This window comes from Eptesicus fuscus, chromosome 8, assembly GCF_027574615.1.
Source record: "Eptesicus fuscus isolate TK198812 chromosome 8, DD_ASM_mEF_20220401, whole genome shotgun sequence".
Classification (NCBI taxonomy): domain Eukaryota; kingdom Metazoa; phylum Chordata; class Mammalia; order Chiroptera; family Vespertilionidae; genus Eptesicus; species Eptesicus fuscus.
In genome coordinates, this window is record NC_072480.1 from 80,597,448 (window position 1) to 80,619,069 (window position 21,622).

At 39.6% G+C, this 21,622-nt stretch overlaps 1 protein-coding gene across 4 annotated transcripts in view; it reads right to left on the reverse strand.

The window, feature by feature from the left end:
- The window catches only part of LOC103290324 (disintegrin and metalloproteinase domain-containing protein 5-like), an 81,438-nt gene that overhangs the window by 47,100 nt on the left and 12,716 nt on the right, over window positions 1-21,622 (reverse strand). For 3 of the 4 annotated variants that reach the window (XR_003619369.2, XM_028152480.2, XM_028152479.2), the window contains exons 8-12: window positions 20,155-20,226; window positions 19,800-19,954; window positions 17,252-17,333; window positions 11,177-11,313; window positions 4,090-4,276 (exon numbers count right to left, since the gene is read on the reverse strand). Coding sequence is in view for 3 of the 4 variants with exons in the window: in XM_028152480.2 (XP_028008281.2) it covers window positions 4,090-4,276; window positions 11,177-11,313; window positions 17,252-17,333; window positions 19,800-19,954; window positions 20,155-20,226 (633 nt within the window). In the remaining variant the exon portion in view is untranslated. The remainder of the gene's footprint in view (window positions 1-4,089; window positions 4,277-11,176; window positions 11,314-17,251; window positions 17,334-19,799; window positions 19,955-20,154; window positions 20,227-21,622) is intronic. The other variant, XM_028152481.2, reaches the window with a different exon arrangement.

The window sequence follows — 21,622 nt, forward strand, 5'->3', positions numbered from 1 at the left end:
ACTTAGCTGCTCACTCATTAAGATAATTTTCCTTTAATTATTTGAGCATAATTTTCTTTAATTCTCTTAACATATTCATAAAAACTACTCTGAAGGCTTTATGTGTTAAATGAAATAACTTAAACTTTTCAGAGTCAGTTTTCCTCAACTACCTATTTTCCTGAATATGGTTCATACTCCTTGTTTCTCTGAATGTCTAGTAATTTTTGTTAATAAGTTAGACATTACAGGAAAAAATGATATAATGACTATTCAGCTGTGTTCTTCTGAAGGTTGTTTTTGTTTTCTTAGTAGGAAGTTGGCCTGGGCATAAACTATAAACTTTATCTCCCCTGCAATGTGCAGCAGCTATCTCTGCTCAATTCATATGGCTTCCAACTGATCAATTTTATCTTGATTCCCTGGTATAATGTGGCATTCAGCCAGGGATACAGGCAGATTTTGCACTTAGATTTCAGAGTATAATATATCTGCAGTTTCCTTGTTTCTGAAGATTTCTCTTTAATTTCCAGTTGCAATTCTAGTCTCAGGCTCTATATTATGATTTCTGAAAGAAGTGTTCAGATTTCTGCTGCCTAAATTGCACATAGTTGGATAATATACTCTTTAAAAAACCCTCAAACTCACAGAGCTCACCTGATGAACGCTGTGTCTTTCAAATGTCTCATCCTTCCCTTTTGCCCCCTGGAGTATTTCTGGCCCATGCATATTTTAGCAGTCTGCCAAGTATCTGTACAGTTGATAATCAGATTTTGAGTCTTACCACTTTCACAGTTCTCTTACTTTAAGGGTCCTACCCTTAAGTTTCCAGGGGCTCCCATCCCTAAACTCTGTTCTCTGCCACATTGTGTTTTCCACAGCCATTTAATGCTGCCATCACTGTGGAGGTGCAGGAGCACCATCAGGCTAGAAAGACTTAAACTTATAATTCTTATATCTTCCAGCTGCAGTTTTTTTTCAAGAGTAAACTCTCTTCTGGCTTCTTTCTACTTTAAGATATGTTTCAGTGCCATTAAATAATACACATGTAATATATACATATTTATAGATAACATGTTATATGTTGTTTTATATTATCTACACTAATAATAGAGGAATATGCAAATTATCCTTGCATATATGACGCTGTCATATAAAGACCCATCATCAGGCTGCAGGCACAGCATGCCCCATTAAGGCGGCTGAGGCTTTATTTATCCCTTTCCACACTGAGAGGGTTCAAGGAGGAAGGGCTCCGGTTTCGTTTTCTCAGCACCCAGCTAGGAGGCCTCCTTGGGGCGGCTCTCCCCTCCGAGCCCTGGGCAGGATGGGCGCTCTGGCCCGGGAGCCCCAAAGGGAGGGGGTGTGAAGTGCTTTCCCTCCAGGACCCCGCTCTTCCTGGGAGTCCAGCACGGAGGGCGCTCTCCCTGGGAACCCGGAAATCCACCTCCTGGGCGCCTGCACAGCAGCTGGGCCAGGTGAGCCGTGGAAAGGTTGACCCACCCATGTGGTTGTGTACACTGGCGGAGGCCACGCAGCTGCCATGGTTGAAGTCGTCCTCGACGGAGGAGCAGGGGTAGCAGGGATCAGAGTCAGCCATGTGGGCAATGGAGCCCCAGCTCCCCGCCAAAGGACACAGAACACACGGACCTCAACGGTCCTCGGTCACTTCTTGAGCAGCGGTCAGCCCTGACCGGGGATCAAACCTGAAACCTAAGTAGGTGCCCTGACAGAATGGAACCCTCACCTGGGCACCCAGAGGGGTTTTGTTGAGGGGCCCTGACTGACAGGCAGCCCGCAACGCAGTGGGTTAGAACCTCCTCCTGATACAGCAAGGTTGCGGGTTGGAGCCCTGGTCAGGGCACAGACAAGAAGCAACCAAAGAGAGCATAATGAGTGGAACAACACACTGGTGTTTCTCTCGCTCCCTTCCTCTCTCTAAAATAATCAATCAATAAAAATTAAAAAATAAACCCTCTGGCTTGCAGAGTTGCTAAAACAGTTAGAAAGTGAAGTCCTATCCCTTCCCGTTCATTCAACCAATACTTCATATGCTCCTTCAATAATCACACTGGGGATGGGTGTTTGTTGTTTGTTTGTTTGTTTGTTTGTTTGTTTGTTTGTTTTGGTTAATCCTCATCTGAGGATATTTTTCCATTGATTTTTTTTTTTAGAGAGAGAGTGGAAGGGAGGGAGAAAGACAGAAACTAATGTGACAGATATCAATTGGTTGCCTCTTGCTGAATCTCCAACCAGGACCCCAGATTGAGCCTGCAACCCAGGTACGTGCCCTTGATCGGAATCCAACCCGGTACCCTTCAGTCCACCTGTAGAAGCACTATCCACTGAACCAAACCAGCATTTTTTTTCTCCTCCTCTAAGGATATGTTGTTGTTTTTTTTCATTGATTCTAGAGAGAGAGGAAGGGAGAGGGAAAGAGAAAGAGAAACATCGATCAGTTGCCCAAGCAATCCGACAGGAATGGAACCCACAACCTGTGTATGTACCCTCACCTGGAATTGAACCCATGACCTTTTGGTGCATGAGAGGGCACTCTAACTACTGATCCACACTGACCAGGGCCTGGAGGTACACTTAAAAATTTGTTTTCAGATCTGCCCTGGACAGGTGGCTCAATTGGTTGGAGTCTCAACCTGTACACCAAAGGATTTCCTGTTGGATTCTAGGTTAGGGCACATACTTAGGTTTAGGTTAGATCCTGGTGGGTCAGCAGGTACAGAGGCAGCCTACTGGTATTTTTCTGTCACATGGATGTTTCTCTCTCTAAAAATCAATTTTAAAAACATCCTCAGGTGAGAATTAAAAATATAGATATTAAAATTTTTTCAGATCTAAAATTTTATTTGGTTCTTTTTTAAATTTTATTTTTCATTTACAGTTCACATTCAATATCCTATCCTATATAATAAAACCCTAATATGCAAATCAACCAAACAGTGGAATGACTGGTCACTATGAACTGACCACCAGGGGGCAGACACTCAATGCAGGAGCTGCCCAGTGGTGGTCAATGCATTCTGGCAGGGGAAGCACTGCTCAGCCAGAAGCTGGGCTCATGGCTGGCGAGTGCAGTGGCGGTGGCAGGAACTCCGTGGCAGCACTAAGGAGCAGTGAGCTGAGCAGTAGGGAGCAGCAAGCAGGCGGGCGGTAAGGAGCGAGGGGTCCTGGAATGCAAGAGGGATGTCCGCTGAGGGGTTCCGGACTGCGAGAGGGCACAGGCTGGAGGGACCTCCCTCCCACCCCCAGTGTATGAATTTCGTGCACTGGGCCTCTAGTATATTACATGTTTTAATATAGAAATATACTTTTAACATACCATATTTAAATATAATATATTCTGTATTTTACAATTTCTATCTGAGAATTTTCATGTTTACTTCACTTTGTTGTCAATACCTCCTCTGTCATCTTTTATTTTCATCTTTGTTGTGTATTTTTATATTTTCTACATGTGAAAGATTTAATTTTAAAATATTTTTAGTTGGCATAACCTGTCAATACAAATCTTTTTCTCACAATATTACCAATGCATTTTGCTATCCCACTGATAACAGTCTATAGCAGGCGTCCTCAAACTACGGCCCGCGGGCCACATGCGGGTGTTTTTGCCGTTTTGTTTTTTTACTTCAAAATAAGATATGTGCGGTGTGCATAGGAATTTGTTGATAGTTGTTTTTTTTTAAACTATAGTCCTGCCCTCCAACGGTCTGAGGGACAGTGAACTGGCCCCCTGTTTAAAAAGTTTGAGGACCCCTGGTCTATAGTCTTCAGATGTTCTTGTCTGCTTTTGTTGCTGCTTGTTGTTAAATATATTTCTGCAACTCTCAATACTCTTGTGGTCACTAATTCTAAGTGTGTGGCTGATTCATACACTAAAGAATGTCAAAGACAATATTTGAAGATAAACATTACCTTAAAAACGTTTGCTCTCCATTTCCAAAAATAACAAAAATTAGGAAACTTAAAGGCTGCCATCTTCTTTTCAAAAAGGTCTTTTTTAAATTTATTTTTCTAATCAATAAGTCTTCTTTTATATCTATTATATACATATACAAAGAATAAAAAGTTTTTGAAATTTTTTCTACTCACCGCGGCAATGCCACAATCACATTGTTCACCTTTTTCCAATATTCCATTGCCACAAATAGGCTTTCCTCTTTTGTAAACTGGCTTAATAGGAAGGCTTTTATGAAGACATTGAAGACTAGAATTTGAAGCAAAATATTTAAACTCATCCAAGCTACAGGTACTAAAATCCTTTACACCCCGGGAGTGCCTAAAATATTTAAAAAAAAAAAAAAAAAAAGACACACATGGGTATGATAAAAATTATTGCTACATATTTCTACATTTCTCCTAATGTACGGCAATTTCAAGATAGATTTAAATAGCATTATTTTTGCCCTGACCAGTTTGGCTCAGTGGATAGAGAATTGGCCTGTGGACTGAAGGGTCCCAGGTTCAATTCAGGTCAAAGGCATGTACCTTGGTTGCAGGCACATCCCCAATAGGGTGTGTGCAGAAGGCAGCTAATGGATGTTTCTCTCTCATTGATGTTTCTAACTCTCTATCCCTCTCCCTTCCTCTCTATAAAAAATCAATAAAATATATTTTAAAAATGAAGAGCATTATTTTTCATAGGAAACAAAATGCATATTTTCAAAAATATTAATTTCATTGCTAATACATTTAACACACTTTTTAAATGTCACCAAGAAAATTATTGTAATGAAAAAACAGGAACTGTGTTACACTTACTTTCCAAGTGCCAAACAACTGAACTTAAAATTTTTTGCTTCAGTGTTTAATATACTTTAATCTATTTAATAGTGTTTTTATACTTTTCCTATAAATACCAATATGCATCACTTCATAGTATATATATATATCAATAGTATTTGTTATTACTCTTTATTAATAGTAACTATAATAGGATATTTTAGAGCTTTTTTTTCCTCTCCATACATGAACACTTTTCAAATAAAAATTAGTTGTTTGAGCTATTGTGGGAGGAGCAGTAGGAGTACCTGTCCTGACAGAATAAAAGCTGTTAGCACAACCAATCAATGTGTCTCTCTTTCTCTCCCCTTCCTCTCTCCCTTCCAAAACATTTGAAAAAATATGATTTAAGAGACTAAAGACTGTGCCCTAAACCAGGGTTTGAGAAACTTTTTCTGTAAAGAGCTGATAGTAAATATTATCAGCTTACAGTATATGCTGTATACTCTGATGGAACCAAGACATTTGCCACTATAGTCCAAAAGAAGTCATACATAATATGCAAACCAATGAGCCTGGATGCATTGCAATAAGCTTTTGAAAGGAGTTTTTAGGGGTAAAATAGGCAGGTTTAGGAAGATTTAGGAATTAAGGAGCCCGTGGGGGAGACCCTCGGGGCTGCAAAGCTGGGAGCTGCCAGAGGGCATGCATTTACAGAATAAGGGAGCTGGAGTCCGCTCATTCACAGAATAAAGAGGAAGGCCATAGAGAATAGAAAAACAAAAGGGAGAAAAAGAGGGGAACACCACTTGGGGTTTGAGCTCTGAAGGCGCTATAGTGACCAATCAGAGGGGATATCAGGACACAGAGAACTGCTGCCTTTATAAACCTTAAGAAAGAGGACTTGGTGGATCTCTCTCCCCCTCCCCACATGGTAGTCGGTGCTTGTTTATCAATAAATTTCCACCTTTTGTCTATGGCTTCATTCTTCGAATCTACCTGGACAAGAACCTGGAAAATCATCTTTGCAACCTGCCCAGACGAAAACACATTCCAGTTTAATTCCCGCATTTCAGTTTTATTTACAAATCAGATAGCCCACCAAATTTGGCCCATGAATTATTGTTGGCTGATCTCTACCCTATACTAAAATCTACTCAGTATCAGTTCTAACACAGCCTAATTCAAGCTCCGACAGGATCCACAAAGAAGACCAAGTTGGAAATACCTTGAGCTTCCATATATCCATACCAGGTGCACAGTGCACAGTGCACAGGTGGGGTCCCTCAGCCTGGCCTGCACCCTCTTGCTATCTGGGACTCCTCGGGGGATGTCTAACTGCCAATTTTGGCCCAGTTCCCAAGCTACGGCCCTGAGGGATGTAGCAGTGTGAGAATAGGCAGGTGGCCGGGAAGGAGCCTGAGCTGGGGCCAGGTGCCACACTGCTCCCGCTCATCGCAGCCCCGCTGTGCCTGCAGCTGCCACTCGGTATCGCTGCCACAGCAGATGTGCTCGCCAGCTATGAGCCCAGCTTCTGGCTGAGCAGAGCTCCTGCTGTGGGAGCACACTGACCACCAGGGGGCAGCTCCTGCATTGAGCATCTGCCCCTTGGTAGTCAATGCACGTCATAGTGACCAGTCGACTGGTCAAGTGATGGCTTTTATATATACAGATTATAAAGCATAAAAGCAAGCAAATAAAATTCAAAATGATTAGCCAATAGTTGAATTGTCTAGTAGAAAAAGAATCAATGTTTTTCAGAGGGAGGTAGGAGAGTCCAAGCTTTCTATTGTAAAACAACTACCGTACTTTCTGGCATATAAGACGACTGGGCATATAAGATTTTCCTGGGTTAAAAAGTCGTTTTATACGCTGGAAAATACGGTATATTGGACTATATTGATGGGATTAGATATAATGGATTAGATATATTGGACTATTTTCCGGCGTATTTTCCGGCATATAAAATGACTTTTTAACCCAGGAAAATCTTATATGCCCAGTCGTCTTATACGCCGGAAAATACGGTATATGTAATATGCTATAATAATTAATTAATAAATAATACACATAAAATAAATAAGAATATGTAATCCATAGCCAATAAAAAATTCAATCAATAGAAATCAACACTGAGATGGCCCTAATGTTAAATTTGGCATACAAATACTTAAAAAGAACTGATATTATATAGTCAAAAATTTCAAGAAAAAATGTTCAGCTAATTCAGAGAAATTACAGTTTTATACAGTGAACACTCAAAGGATAGTACAAATTCAATTTACATTAAATTGTACAGCAAGGTAAACTAACTGTAGTGATAGAAATCAGATTAGTTGTTGCCTGGGGCCAGGGTGGAAGGCAGAAGGACTGCTAAAGGTCACAAAAGAACTTCCTATGGAGAGAGAAAGGATGCATAGCCTGACTGACACTGTGGTTCAAAGATCCTATATAATAAAAGCCTAATATGCTAAGTGTCCAGTCAACTGGTCTTCCATTCAACCAAAGAGTAATATGCTAATGATATGCTAAAGCCACTCAACCACTTGCTATGACATGCACTGACCACTAGGGGGCAGACAGTCAAATGATCGATGAGTTGCTATGACGTGCACTGACCCCCAGGGGGCAAACACTCCAACTGGTAGGTTAGCTTGCTGCTGGGGTCTGGCCAATTGGTACTGAGTGAGATGGGCTAGACATTCCCTGGAACCCTCCCATAGTCCCTGCCTGGCTAGCCAACCTCCTGTATCCCTCTCTGGCCCTGATCGTGCACCAGTGGGGTCCCTCAGCCTGGCCTGTGCCCTCTCACAATCCGGGACCCCTTGGGGGATGTCAGAGAGCTGGTTTGGGCCCAATCCCACAGGCCAGGCTGAGGGACCCTACTGGTATATGAATTCATGCACCAAGCCTCTAATTTATATATATATTTCTCAAAAGTCATAAACTTGAACACTCAAAGCATGTCAATTTTATTGTGAACAAATTATACATCAATAAAGTTGATTGTTTATGAAGTATATAATTAAAACACTCAAAAAATATGGTGAAACTATTCTTCTGAGAAAGTATCACAAGGAAGACAAAATAAATTTATCTACTTTTTGTTTTTATAAAAATTTAGGATATCAAAGGATAAAATCTATAATAATAAAAGTATAATATGCTAATTAAACTGGACAGCTGAATGACCATCTGGATGTCATTCCAGATATCCTTCTGATGAAGCCACAGTGGTGGGGGCTGAGGAAATGGTGATTAGGGGTGATCAGGCAGGCAGGTGAGCAGTTAGGGGTGATCAGACAGGCGAGCGGTTAGGGGTGATCAGGCAGAGTGGTTAGGGGTAATCGGGCAGACAGGCAAGTGTTTAGGGGCGATCAGGCAGGCAGGCGATAGGTGGTCAGGCAGGCAGGCAGGTGAGTGGTTAGGAGCCAGCAGTATCAGATTGCGAGAGGATGCAGGCCGGCCTGAGGGACACACACCCCCATGCACGAATTTCATGCACCAGGCCTCTAGTTAAATAATAAGTAAATATCCTTAGCTAATTAGGTCATTATTTGCATCATTTACTGAGCATTCTTATAGGCAACTGTTATTTAGTAAAAAGTAGAACAAGTGTTTACTAGAAGCAAAAAATATGAACATCAGGAAACACACATGTGAAATAAGTCAGATAGTTATTAGAATGATGAAGAACACAAATAAAACAACATATTGTACAAGGGAATAAAGACACTATTTTAGAAGAGAGGACATTTAATTTAAAAAAGAACTATGGCACTCTATTTGGTTTTGCTCAATAGATAGAGCATTAGCCTGTGGACTGAAGGGTCCCAGTTTAGATTCAAGTAAAGGGCACACAGATGGATTGCGGGCTCGATCTCCAGTAGTGGGTGTGCAGAAGGCAGCCGATCAATGATTCTCTCTCATCATTGATGTTTCTATCTCTCTCTCCTTCTCCCTTCCTCTCTGAAATCAATAAAAATAAATTTAAAAAAGAAACAAATTAAATAAAAATATATTTAAAGAATAAAGAACTATGGCTAGCTTCATACTTATGATGTTATGCTTTTCCCTTAAGACTGGAAACAAGGCAAGGATATCCACTCTCACCATATCAACTCACATTGGGCTGAAGTTAATTCAAGTGTAATTAAGGAAGGAAAAAAGACTTACACACACAAAAAGATGGAAAGAAAAGATTAACTGTTCTTATTCATGAATGACGAGATCTTGTTTAGAGAAAATATTACAGAATCAACAAATAAAATCTCCTGAAACTTCTAAAGTATTTAACGAGTTTGCAGCACCTAAAGTCAATGTACTAAAATGAATTATATTTCTATGTACTAGAAAAGAGCAATTTGAGAATGATAAGTAAACAATTTCATTCATGATAACAAAAAAGAATACTTAAAGATAAATGCTTAAAGATAAATTTAAATTATAAAATAAAATTACATAGCTGAAAAAAATTAAAGACCTACATAAATGAAGTCATATACCATATTCAAGAATCAAAATACTCCATATTATTAACATGGCAATTCTCCCAAAATTGAACTATGCGATTAAATAATGCAATACTTTTTAAAAGCTCAACAGGGGATTTTGTCAAAATTTAGAAGCTGATAAAATATATATTAAAATGCAAAGAGCCTAGATTAGCCAAAAATAACTTTAGAGAAGATGAAAAAATGTGGGTATTTGCACTACCTGATTTCAAAATTCAATATAAAGGTACAGCAATAAAGGTAATATGCATCTGCATAAGTGTAGACATACATAAATTAATGATATAAAATATAGATTAATGATATAAAATAGAGATTCCTATTAAAAATCCACACATATATGGTCACTTGATTTTTGAAAAAGTGTCCAAGGCAATTAAGTGAGGAAAACAAGTGGTCTTGGAATAACTGAAAATCCATATGGCAAAAATAAAAATGAACTAAAACACATATACAGCAATTAACTAAAAATCATAAAACTGATAAAGTATACTTCATCAAAATTAAAAACATGTTCTTAAAAAATTCATTTTAAAGAGGAAATCATGTATCTGATATGCAAAATATATGAACAATTCTTACAACTCAATAAGAGCACAAAATATTTTGTTTTTAAAAATTGGAAAAAAAGATTTGAATAAACTCTTTATCAAAGAAGATATACAAAGCTATTAAGCATAAAACTATGTTCACATTATTAGCTCATAGGAAAAAGCAGATTAAAGCCCATATGAGATAATATTATCTACCTACTAAAATGATTAAAATTAAACATACTGATCATATCAATTCTTGATGATGATGTAAAACAATCAGGACTGGCTACACAATTTGTGGAAACAAATGCAAAATGGAAATGCAACTCCCCTTGTTTATAAAGCAAGAGAAAAGTATTATTAGTAATACTAAAATTAAAAGCTTTTTCTCCTTGCTTCAAAGTCTCTCTTTCTCAATGGGTCATGGTGTTATTCATCTACAATTTAATGTATTTCAAGATAAATAAAATGTAATTAACCTGAATTGCACATCCTTATATTGTACAATGCCAGTTTAAATCCTATCTAATAAAAGAGTAATATGCAGATTGATCATCACTGCAACACACAATATAGCTGCCCCCATGTGGTCAAAGATCCTGCCCCCATGTGGACACAGGATGGCCACCACAAGATGGCCAGCAGGAGAGGGCAGTTGGGAGGCACCTGGCCTGCAAGGGAGGGCAGTTGGAGGTGATCAACCCTGCAGGAGAGGGCAGTTAGGGGTGACCAGGCCGGCAGAAGAGGGAAGTTGGGGGCAAACAGGCTGGCAGCAGAGTGGTTAGGGGGTGATCAGGCTGGCAGGCAGAAGCAGTTAGGGGCAATCAGGAAGGCAGGCAGGCAAGCAGTTGGGAGCCAGCAGTCCTGGATTGTGAGAGGGATGTCCAACTGCCCGTTTAGGCCCGATCCCAGGGATCGGGCCTAAACGGGCAGTCGGACATCTTGAGGGGTCCCAGATTGGAGAGGGTACAGGCTGGGCTGAGGGACAACCCCCCTCCGTGCACGAATTTCATGCACCGGGCCTCTAGTGAAAATATAAAAGCATTTAATTTTATGCAGAATCACTGATATCACACAATTCATCTGGCTTGTTCCTAGAAGGAGCTTTCAAGCAGGCCAGAAAAAAGAAAATATATATATATGTCAGACTCTAGAAGGTAAGAAGGAAGAAGAGAGTTTACCCAGGTATGAAGGGTTTGGGAAGTGTTGAGTCATTTTGGTGTATTTCCGTCAGTACTTAAATATATATATATATATATATATATATATATATATATATATATATAGTTGTTGGATATAGTTCTGTAATTGTCAATTACTTTAGTTTGGTTAATGGAAATGTAAGAACTCCTAACCAAACAATTTCTTTAAAGGAATGTGTGTATTTCATAAAGAAAATTATCTTACATTGCTTCTGGTGACATTGTGCAAACATCTCCTGAACAATAGCAGGTATCAGTATTGTCAAAACTCAATCCCATATGAATGCTAAGCAACTGCACGATACTGACAGCATATGATTCCAAAGATGACCCCTCTACCTGCTAAATATAAGGGAAAGAAAAGAAAATAATTCAGCTAAGAATTCTATTGTTATTTTAAAAACACACACAATACTTACTATAATCAAAAATTAGTAAGTGAAATTAATTTTTATTTTATTTTTTTAAATATATTTTATTGATTTTTTACAGAGAGGAAGGGAGAGGGATAGAGAGCTAGAAACACTGATGAGAGAGAGACATCGATCAGCTGCCTCCTGCACGCCCCCTACTGGGGATGTGCCTGCAACCAAGATACATGCCCTTGACCGGAATCGAACCCCGGGACCTTTCAGTCCGCAGGCCGACGCTCTATCCATTGAGCCAAACCGGTTTTGACGTGAAATTAATTTTTAAAAGGTATCAATGCATCCAAGATACCTATGTAGATGAAATTAGTTATATAAGCATTTGGATGATAGATTAGTTAAACATAGATAAACAAACACAAAAGTTTAATTTCAAAATACTATTACTTAAAGACAACAGCAGCTATCTTGGAGTCTTAAACACCACATTGTACATTGCATCTCTGAATTACTTTAAACAAAATTCATATATATATATATATATATATATATATATATATATATATATATGGCCAGTGTCCCTAGTGACCAGAACGACCAAATGACCGGTTGTCATGAGGTGGCATTGACCACTTCTTGGTCCCTCCCTCCCATCCGTGAGCAGGGGCGGGGTGGGACTGGGGACTGATGAACTGCTGACTGCTGACCTCTTGGAGGCCCGCAGGCTCCAATGGATCAGCGATGGTGAACGGGGGAATCAGGGTGGTGGTGGGAGGACCGGGCTGGCTATCAGGCCATTGGGATCACCAGCTCATCCCCGGCTGCTCCAGGGCTCAGGCCTGTGGGAAAGCAGGTGCTGACAACTTCACCTCCATGTGCGTTCACTGGCCCAGCCACTGATGGAACACGCTGCCCACTTGAGGCTGCTCACACCGGAGCAGGTTGGTCGCAGGCACGCCCCGCAGCCTCCATCAGCGCCTCAAGCCCCAGCAGCAGTGGCGGAGGCGGCGCCCACGTGAGCGGCCCCGTGCAGTCAGTGCGTTCCATCAGTGGCCGGTCCAGCACCCACGCATGGAGGTGAAGTCTCCAGGGCCCGCTTTCCCAAAGGCCTGAGCCCTGGAGCAGTTGAGGATGAGCTGATGATCCCAATGGCCTGACAGCTCAATGGCAGAGGCAGCATTTGGCCTGGAGACTGGCGAAAAGGCAGAAGATGGCCCTGATTTCAGGAGGCTAGGCCTAGGGACCCTACCCACACGATTTAATCGTGGGCTGGGCCTCTAGTATTTTAAAAATCAATTGTACATTTTTCTTTGTAGAAGGCAGCCTCTGAAATAGGTCTCAATGATTTCTGCCTTCTGCTATTCATGTCCTTGAATACTTCTAGTTAACTGAATATAGCAGAAGTGATGGGTCATGATTTCCAAGATAGGTTAGAAAAAGACTGACTTCTTGAATTTTGTCTCATTCTCCTCACTCAGGGGAAAGCCACCTAGCTATTATGCTAAGAAGTCAGCCTAATAAGAGGTCCACATAAGTGAACTTGGAAAAGATTTTATGGGGTCTTCCAATAGCCACGTGACTGAGCTTGGAAACAAATTCTGTGTTGAATCCTGAGATTGCTACAGGTCTAACTGGCACCTTGATTTTGCTCACTAAGCTGCTCCTAGAATCCTACCCCACAGAACTACATTTTTATTTGCTAAGTTTTGGTATAATCAGTTATATAGCAATCAATAATTAATACACCTTCAGTAGGTATTGTTGTTCTCCTTTGTTTTATTTCCAGTTTCTGCATACAGCCATTTATAGCATATTGTATTCATAATTGCCAGAACTTGCAAGCAACCATGATATCCTTGAGCAGGTGAACAAATACATAAGCTATGGCACATTTCAGACAATGGAATATTATTCAGCACTAAAAAGAAATGAGTTACCAGGTAATGAAAAGAAATAGAGGAACTTCAAATGCATATTACTAAGTAAAAGAATCCAATCTGGAAAGGCTGCACACTGTATAATTCCAACTATATGTCATTCTCAGAAAAACAAAATTATGGAGACAATGAAAAGATTTGTGGTTGCTTGTGAGGAGGGGAGAAATTAATAAGCAGAGCACAGTGAAAATGTTCTGTATGATACCATATATATATTCCAGACCCATAGAATGTATACCAAGATTCAACCCTAAGGTAAATTAGACTTTGAGTGCCTTTGATGGGCCAATGTAGGTTCAGCTTTGGTTTAAAAAAAGTAAAAAAGAAAATCTTACAACCAAAGACTTCACCTGCTTTCCTGTTACCAAACAAACCAAAACTGAGTCCAAGGGCCCATACCACTATCTGTATCCTAATTCTGGAGCCCCGACCTCAAGCACAGATGTTTTAAATGGCAAACAACCTGTCAACCTATTATCAACTTACAGCTAAATTTGGTCATATGATTTAAAACCTATTTACAACAGAACACTTCTCCTCACCTAAGGAAAAACTTCAGTCTGTTGGACAGTTTTCAATCCAGCCATGCCTAATTTGGGTTTTGATTTTGCTAGTCATGCTCTGGCACAGATACCAATGTCCCTTTTGCTATCTGTGTATCTACAAGCCCCTTGATTTAAATAATATTTATAAGTTGGGGTCCCAAGTTACAGGCCCAATAATTCATATTATACAACAATGCTTTGGCATCATTATAATACCACAGAGCCACAAAAACAAGACCTACAGAGCACATGCCCAGATTGCAGGCTCAATCCAAATAGGGGGCATGCAGTTTGTAGTCAATCAATGATGTTTCTCTTCCATCGATGTTTCTATCTCTCTATTCCTGCCCCTTCCTCTCTCTTGATGTGGGGTTAGGGGAATGAGAAGAATTAAACCAAAGAACTTATATACTTCTATGCAAAGACCTTGGTGGGTGAGTAGGGGCTGGGAGGATGGGGTAAAGAGGGGTAAATGGGAGACATCTGTAATATTATCAACAATAAAAATTATACATTAAATATACATATAAGAAGTGAAATCATAAAACTTTAAAAAGAAATGATATTTAAAAATCTCCTTGCCAAAACCGGTTTGGTTCAGTGGATGGAGCGTTGGTCTGCAGACTGAGGGGTCCCAGGTTCGATTCCGGTCAAGGGCATGTACCTTGATTGCAGGCACATCCCCAGTGGGGGGTGTGCAGGAGGCAGCTGATCGATGTTTCTCTCTCATCGATGTTTCTAACTCTCTATCCCTCTCCCTTCCTCTCTGTAAAAAATCAATAAAATATATATTTTTTAAAAAAATTTATAAAAAAAAAAATCTCCTTGACATTGGTCTTGCCATTTATTTTAAGGATATAATACCAAAACCACAAACAAAAGCAAAAATAAACAAGTGGAACTACATTAATTAAAAGGTTCTACACAACAAAAGAACGATCAACAAAATGAAAAGGTTACCTACAGAATGTGAGAAAGTGTGCAAATTATATCTTTGATAAGGAGTTAATATCCAAAATACAGGAACTCATATACAATTCACCAACAAAAAACAAGTAATCTGATTAAGAAATGGTCATAGAACCTGAATAAACATTTCTCCAAAGAAGATTTTAAACGGCCACCAGATACATTGAAAGGTGCTTAACATCGATAAACATCAGGGAAATACAAGTCAAAGCCACAAGAAATATCACCACACGTGTTAGAATGGCTATTATCAAAAATACAAGAGATAACAAGTATTGGAAACGATGTGAAGAAAATGGAAGCCTGTTTCCTGTTTTTGGAAATATAAATTGGTATAACCAGTATAGAAAAGCATGCTGGTTCCTAAAACTATTAAAAATAGAACTATCATATGGATCAGCAGTTCCACTAGTTGGTATATAGAGGGTGTCCCCAAAAATATATATGCACTTTTGAAAATGAAATGTATTTTAATAAACTCTGCCTTTATAATTATTCAATGTGTGTGTATACATTTGGGGGGGAATCCTACATCTGAAGAAAATGAAGTCACTATCTCAAAGAGATATCTGTAGCCCATATTCAATGCAAATTATTCACAATAGCCAAGATATGGAAATAATCTAAATATCCATCAATGCATGAGTGAATAAAAAAATTGTGATATATCTGTATCTATAATAATAAAAGTGTAATATACTAATTAAACTGAACATCCTTCCAGACGTCCTTCCTTCCAGACAAAGCCTCAGCAGGCAGAGGCCATGACAGAGGCAGCAGAGGACCCTGGCCATGGCGGCGGGCAGGCGGGGGTGGGGGCCAAGGCCCTTGCATGAATTTCATGGATAAATCTTGAAGCAAAGAATGGATTGGTGGTTGTCAAGAGTGGGTACTATGAGGTGGGAATGAGTAAAAGTAGTCAAAGTGTACAACATCTAGTTTCTGGGGATACAATGTACAGCATAGTAATGAGAATTAACAACACTGTAGTATATATTTGAAAATTTCTAAGAATAGATTTAAAGATTCTCAACACACACACAAACACACACACACACACACACACACACACACACACACACACAAATAGTAACTATATGAGATGACGGATGTGTTAACCCAGTGGTTGGCAAACTCATTAGTCCACAGAGCCAACGATTGAAATTTCTTTTGAGAGCCAAATTTCTTAAACTTAAACTTCTTCTAACGCCACTTTTTCAAAACAGACTCGCCCAGGCCATGGTATTTTGTGGAAGAGCCACACTCAAGGGGCCAAAGAGCCGCATGTGGCTCGCGAGCCGCAGTTTGCCGACCACTGTGTTAACCTTATTGTGGCAATAATTTCCCATATATACATATATCATATCATCACATTGTGGACCTTAAACTTACATAATGCTATAACAAGTACATACCAGAAGTGATTTTAAATCTTTTTAATCTGTCAATGGCAATTTGCTTCATTGTAGTTGCTACTAAAAGTTTAACCAACTGCACAAATTGCTCAATATGAACATAACAGTGCACACATCTTTTTCTGAGGCATTCTCAAGTTAGTTCCCTTTCCTAGTTTTTAAATAACTTGTGACAAATGGAATATAACACTGGAATTAGAGCTCATTCTCACTTTCCTCAGAAAACAGTGAATTATGAATATTTGATAGCTATTTTTTCCTACAAGTCTGCTCCTCCAAAACAAAGACTTGAACGCAGTAATAAAAGCATAAAATAGAAAAAAATGTCATTTAATAAAAAAAGCAAATGAATGTACACAAATTCTTAATTTTGAAAGAAAATTTGATATGTTCAATAATTAACATTATTGAATATACTAGTGGCCCAGTGCACAAAATTCGTGCACGGGGGAGGGGATGTCCCTCAGCCCGGCCTGTGCCCTCTCCAATCTGGAACCTCTCAAGGGATGTTCAACTGCCAGTTTAGGCCCGATCCCACAGGACTGCCCCTAACCACTCTGTCTGCCGGCCTTCTTGCCCCCAACTGCCCCTCCTTGCTGGCCTAATTGCCCCCAACTGCCCCCCCCCCCTGCAGGCCTGCTAGCCCCGAACTGCCCTTCCCTCCTGGCTTGATTGCCCCTAACTGCCTCTGCCTCAGCCCCACCCCCATGGCTTTGTCTGGAAGGACGTCCGGAAGGTCTACTGTAAGGTCTCCTGGTCTAATTAGCATATTGCCCTTTTATTAGTATAAATAATAATATTGATGCAAGCATACCACTATTCAAAACAATTAAATGTTGACTTGCAATATATTATGATAAGTTCAATTTTTAGTTGTTCTATTTTAAGAAGCAATTATATATAGTTTAATTATGTTCCAAAATTAGTAATATAAAATACTATTAAAGAATGAGTAAACTATGTAATATATTTATTCATCCTTTAAAATATTTAGGAAATTTTTAAACATGAAAATAATGAGAACAAACTGGATAATAATTACATACCAGAGCAACTCCTGCGTCCTCATTCTCAAAACATATTTTTCCAGGAAGTACGGCTCCTTTAAAACTAATTTGTTTCTTGAAGCTAAAAATAAGAATTTCCTCACAATTGCATTTAAGAGTGGTATTATTGGTGATAAATTTTCATAACAACAAACATTAGTGAACAATTACTATGTCCTAAGGACCAGGCTACTCTGAATTAACCTAATTTAAACACATATTTTTTCATACCTACAATGTTAAGAATATGTCAGTATATATATGCAAATTTTGTGTTTGATTAACACTTAGAAGTATAATAAGGATAAACCCTAACAATTATGGCAAATGCATTTGCACTAATGGTTTATATTTATTATTCTGGTTCCCTCAACATTGACAGCCCTGAAAATTCAATTTTCTGTGACCTCCTTATTCACTTATTTACAAAAAAATGAATAATTTTTTCTGCACATAAGATTCTAGATAGGAAAGCAATTCAATATATTTATGTTATTAGAAAATAAAAACATAAAAATTAATCAGATGAGAGACACAATATAGAGATTATATAATAGGTAGTAAAAGTTTATAAGCCAAGCAACATTAAAGAAAATGTATCACATAATTAATCTCCTTTAATTATTTCAATGCTTTTATGTAACTTCACTTTTATTAGGTTATTTTATGTCAGTTAGAAATTTTTAAGTCTTGCTTCACATTAGCTCATTGAGGACAAGGACTTTAATTTACAGTTTTCCCCCATCCCAATCATGTTCACCAAATTTATAGAATACTAGAAGCCTGGTGCACGAAATTCATGCACGGTGGGGGGTTGTCCCTCAGCCCAGCCTGTACCCTCTCCAATCTGGGACTCCTGGAGGGATGTCCGACTGCCCTGGTGGGATCGGGCCTAAACGGGCAGTCGGACATCCCTTCACAATCCAGGACTGCTGGCTCCCAACTGCTTGCCTGCCTGCCTTCCTGATTGCCCCTGACTGCTTCTGCCTGCCAGCCTGATCACCCCCTAACCACTCCGCTGCCAGCCTGGTTGATGCTTAACTGCTCCCCTGCCAGCCTGTTTGCCCCCAACTTCCCTCCTCTGCCAGCCTGGTCACCCCTAACTGCCCTCTCCTGCAGGGTTGATCACCTCCAACTGCCCTCCCTTGCAAGCCTGGTCCCTCTCAACTGCCCTCCCTTGCAGGCCGGGTGCCTCCCAACTGCCCTCTCCTGCTGGCCATCTTGTAGTGGCCATCTTGTGTCCACATGGGGGCAGGATCTTTGACCACAAGGAGGCAGCTATATTGTGTGTTGCAGTGATGATCAATCTGTATATTACTCTTTTATTAGATAGGATAGAGGCCTGGTGCACGAGTGGGGGCCAGCTGGTTTGCCCTGAAGGGTGTCCCGGATCAGGGTGGGGTTCCCTTGGGGCATGGGGCGGCCTGGGCGAGGGGCCTGTGGTGGTTTGTAGGCCGGCCACCCATGCCCCCTGGCGACCCAAGCAGAGGCCCTGGTATCTGGAATTTATTTTCCTTCTACAATTGAAACTTTATAGCCTGGAGCGGAGCCAAGCCTGTTGCTCCCTCCAGGGCGGCAGCCATTTCTATGGCAGTTAATTCACCTTCTACAATTGAAACTTTGTTGCCTTAAGTGGGTGAGCCCAGCCAGGGTGTGCAGAAAGCTTTGCTTCCCCTGTTGCCGCCGGCAACCCTGGCCTGCTCTCTCAAGCTCCATTCTGCTGCAATTTGTTTGAATTTGTTTACCTTCTATAATTGAAACTTCGTAGCTTCAGTGGAGGCTTAGGCCTGCAATGGCTATGGAAAGCTTGGCTTGCTCTGTTACCTGGTAAACCTTGCTCTCTGTGGCTGTAGCCATCTTGGATGGGGTTAATTTGCATACTCTCCATGATTGGCTGGTGGGCGTGGCTTATGTAGTGGAGTGATGGTTAATTTGCATATTACCATTTTATTAGAGAGGACTAGTGACCTGGTGCATGAAATTCATGCACAGAGGGGGTTCCCTCAGCCCAGCCTGCACCCTCTCCAATCGGGGACTCTTTGGGGTTGTCCGACTGCCGGTTTAGGCCCGATCCCACAGGGGTCAGACATCCCTCTTGCAATCTGAGACTGCTGGCTCCTAACTGCTCATCTGCCTGCCTTCCCGATTGCCCCTAACCCCTCTGCCTTCCTGCCTGATCGCCCGCCCCTAACTCCCTCTGCCTGCCTTCCTGATCACCCCTAACTGCCCTCCCCTGCCAGCCTGATCTCGCCCCCAACTGCCCTGCCCTGATGGCCTGGTTGCCCCCAACTGCCCACCCCTGCTGCCTAATCTCGCCCCCAACGGCCCTCCCCTGCTGACCTAATCTTGTCCCTAACTGTGCTCCCCCAGCACTGACTGCAGGACTTACTTCCGGTTGGTCAAGTCTTGGTCATTATGGATCATTACAACCCAGGGTTTTTATATATTAGGATATATATTAAATAGATGATTATTTTTCATAATTAACATATGAAATCATTTTGCATTTTTTCTATAATACTGTACAAATACGGAATACTATACTCACGCAAGTAAGTATGCAGGATGGAAGACATGTTTAGATTTCCATTGTAAAAATCTGTATAATATTGCATAAGGATTTCCAAAAGTAGAAATTTTGTTTTTATTTGACCAGATTTCTATGGAAGATATTACAACAGTCAGTTTTAACTGAGTAAACATCTAAAAAGAGAAGATAAATAAAAAATTTTAAATAAATTTAAACATTACATTGAACTTTTATAAAAACATATTCAAGACATTTAATTTGGTATGTTGATCATGGAAAACTGTTCAACAGCACAACCAAATACCAAACACATCAATACATATTACAGATACTTTTATAAAATATATAAACAAAATAATTTTTAAAAACTTACAGTGTTAACAAGTCCAAATATCTGAATAACCTTCTCTGTTACAGCCTTTATATCAGAGCCCATGTAATCAAACTGTAAAACATAAATTACTTTTAAAAACTAATGAATGCCATTAATATATCACATACCCTTTATATATACAATGTACTATATTCTAAATTAATGATAGAACTACATTCCAATTGTAATCTAAGAAATAAATAATGATGTATAAGTAATGATTTATAAAAATGATATCATTTATGCAATAAATAAAAACACAATAAGTGATTTTGTTTTTCTGTCTTTTGTGATACTGTTATTTTTTGAAAACTTTAATGATAGTTCTAAAGTTATAAATTTTTCACTAAATTAACTGGGGTAATCTTATTTAATAAAATTATATAGGTTTCAGTTCTATGAAGTGCTTGCCAGGCTAGCTCAGTCAATAGAGCATGAGACTCTTAATAACATGACTTTAAGCAATGTTTCATGCATTTAACTTGTGTCCTTTATTATTTATGAAACTGAATCATAACTTTTTTAAATGTGGAATTTCATAAATGAATAAGACTGTATCAAACTAAAAATCTTCTGCAAAGCAAAAGAAACTGCCAACAAAAAGGCAAACTACTAATTGGGAGAAGATATTTGCAAACAACAGCACTGACAAGGCATGAATACCCAAAATATGTAAAGAACTCATATAACGTAACACCAAACAAATAATCCAATTTTAAAATGGGCAGAGGACCTGAATGGACTCTCCTCCCAAGAAGGCATACAAATGGCCAAGAGATATATGAAAAGATGCTCAATTTCACTAGCTATTAGGGAAATGCAAACCAAAACTATAATGAATACCACGTCACACCTCTTAGAATGCCTATTAGCAACAAAACAAGCAACAGTGTAAGAGAGGTTGTGGGGACAAAGGAATCCTTATTCACTACTGCTGGGAATGTAAACTAGTACAGCCTCCATGGAAAATAGTATGGAGGTTCCTCAAAAAATTAAGAGTAAGATGTGGGATATATAACTGAAAACAACAAATGAACCAATAAGCACAACAAACAAAAAAAGCATAGACATAGATAGACAACAGTATGGTGGTTACCAGAGGGAAAGAAGTGGGGAGGGTATTAAGGGTAAAGGGAGTCAAATATATGGAGACAGAAGATAATTTGACTTTGGGTGAGGGGCACACTATGCAATATATAGATCTAGGATCATAGAAATGTACACTTTAACCCCATATAATCTTATTAACCAACATCACCTCGGTAAGTTTATAAAAAGAAAAAAGAAAAAATAGAGTCACCATATGACCCAGCAACCCGTCTTCTGGGTACATACTGAAAATTTTCAAAACATCCTATATAATTAAGAGCTAATATGCAAATGGTCATCACGCCCTCATGCCATAACGCCACAATGGCTCAGACACTCAACACTGGGGAGAGAGGAATGGGGACCAGCCAGGCACAAA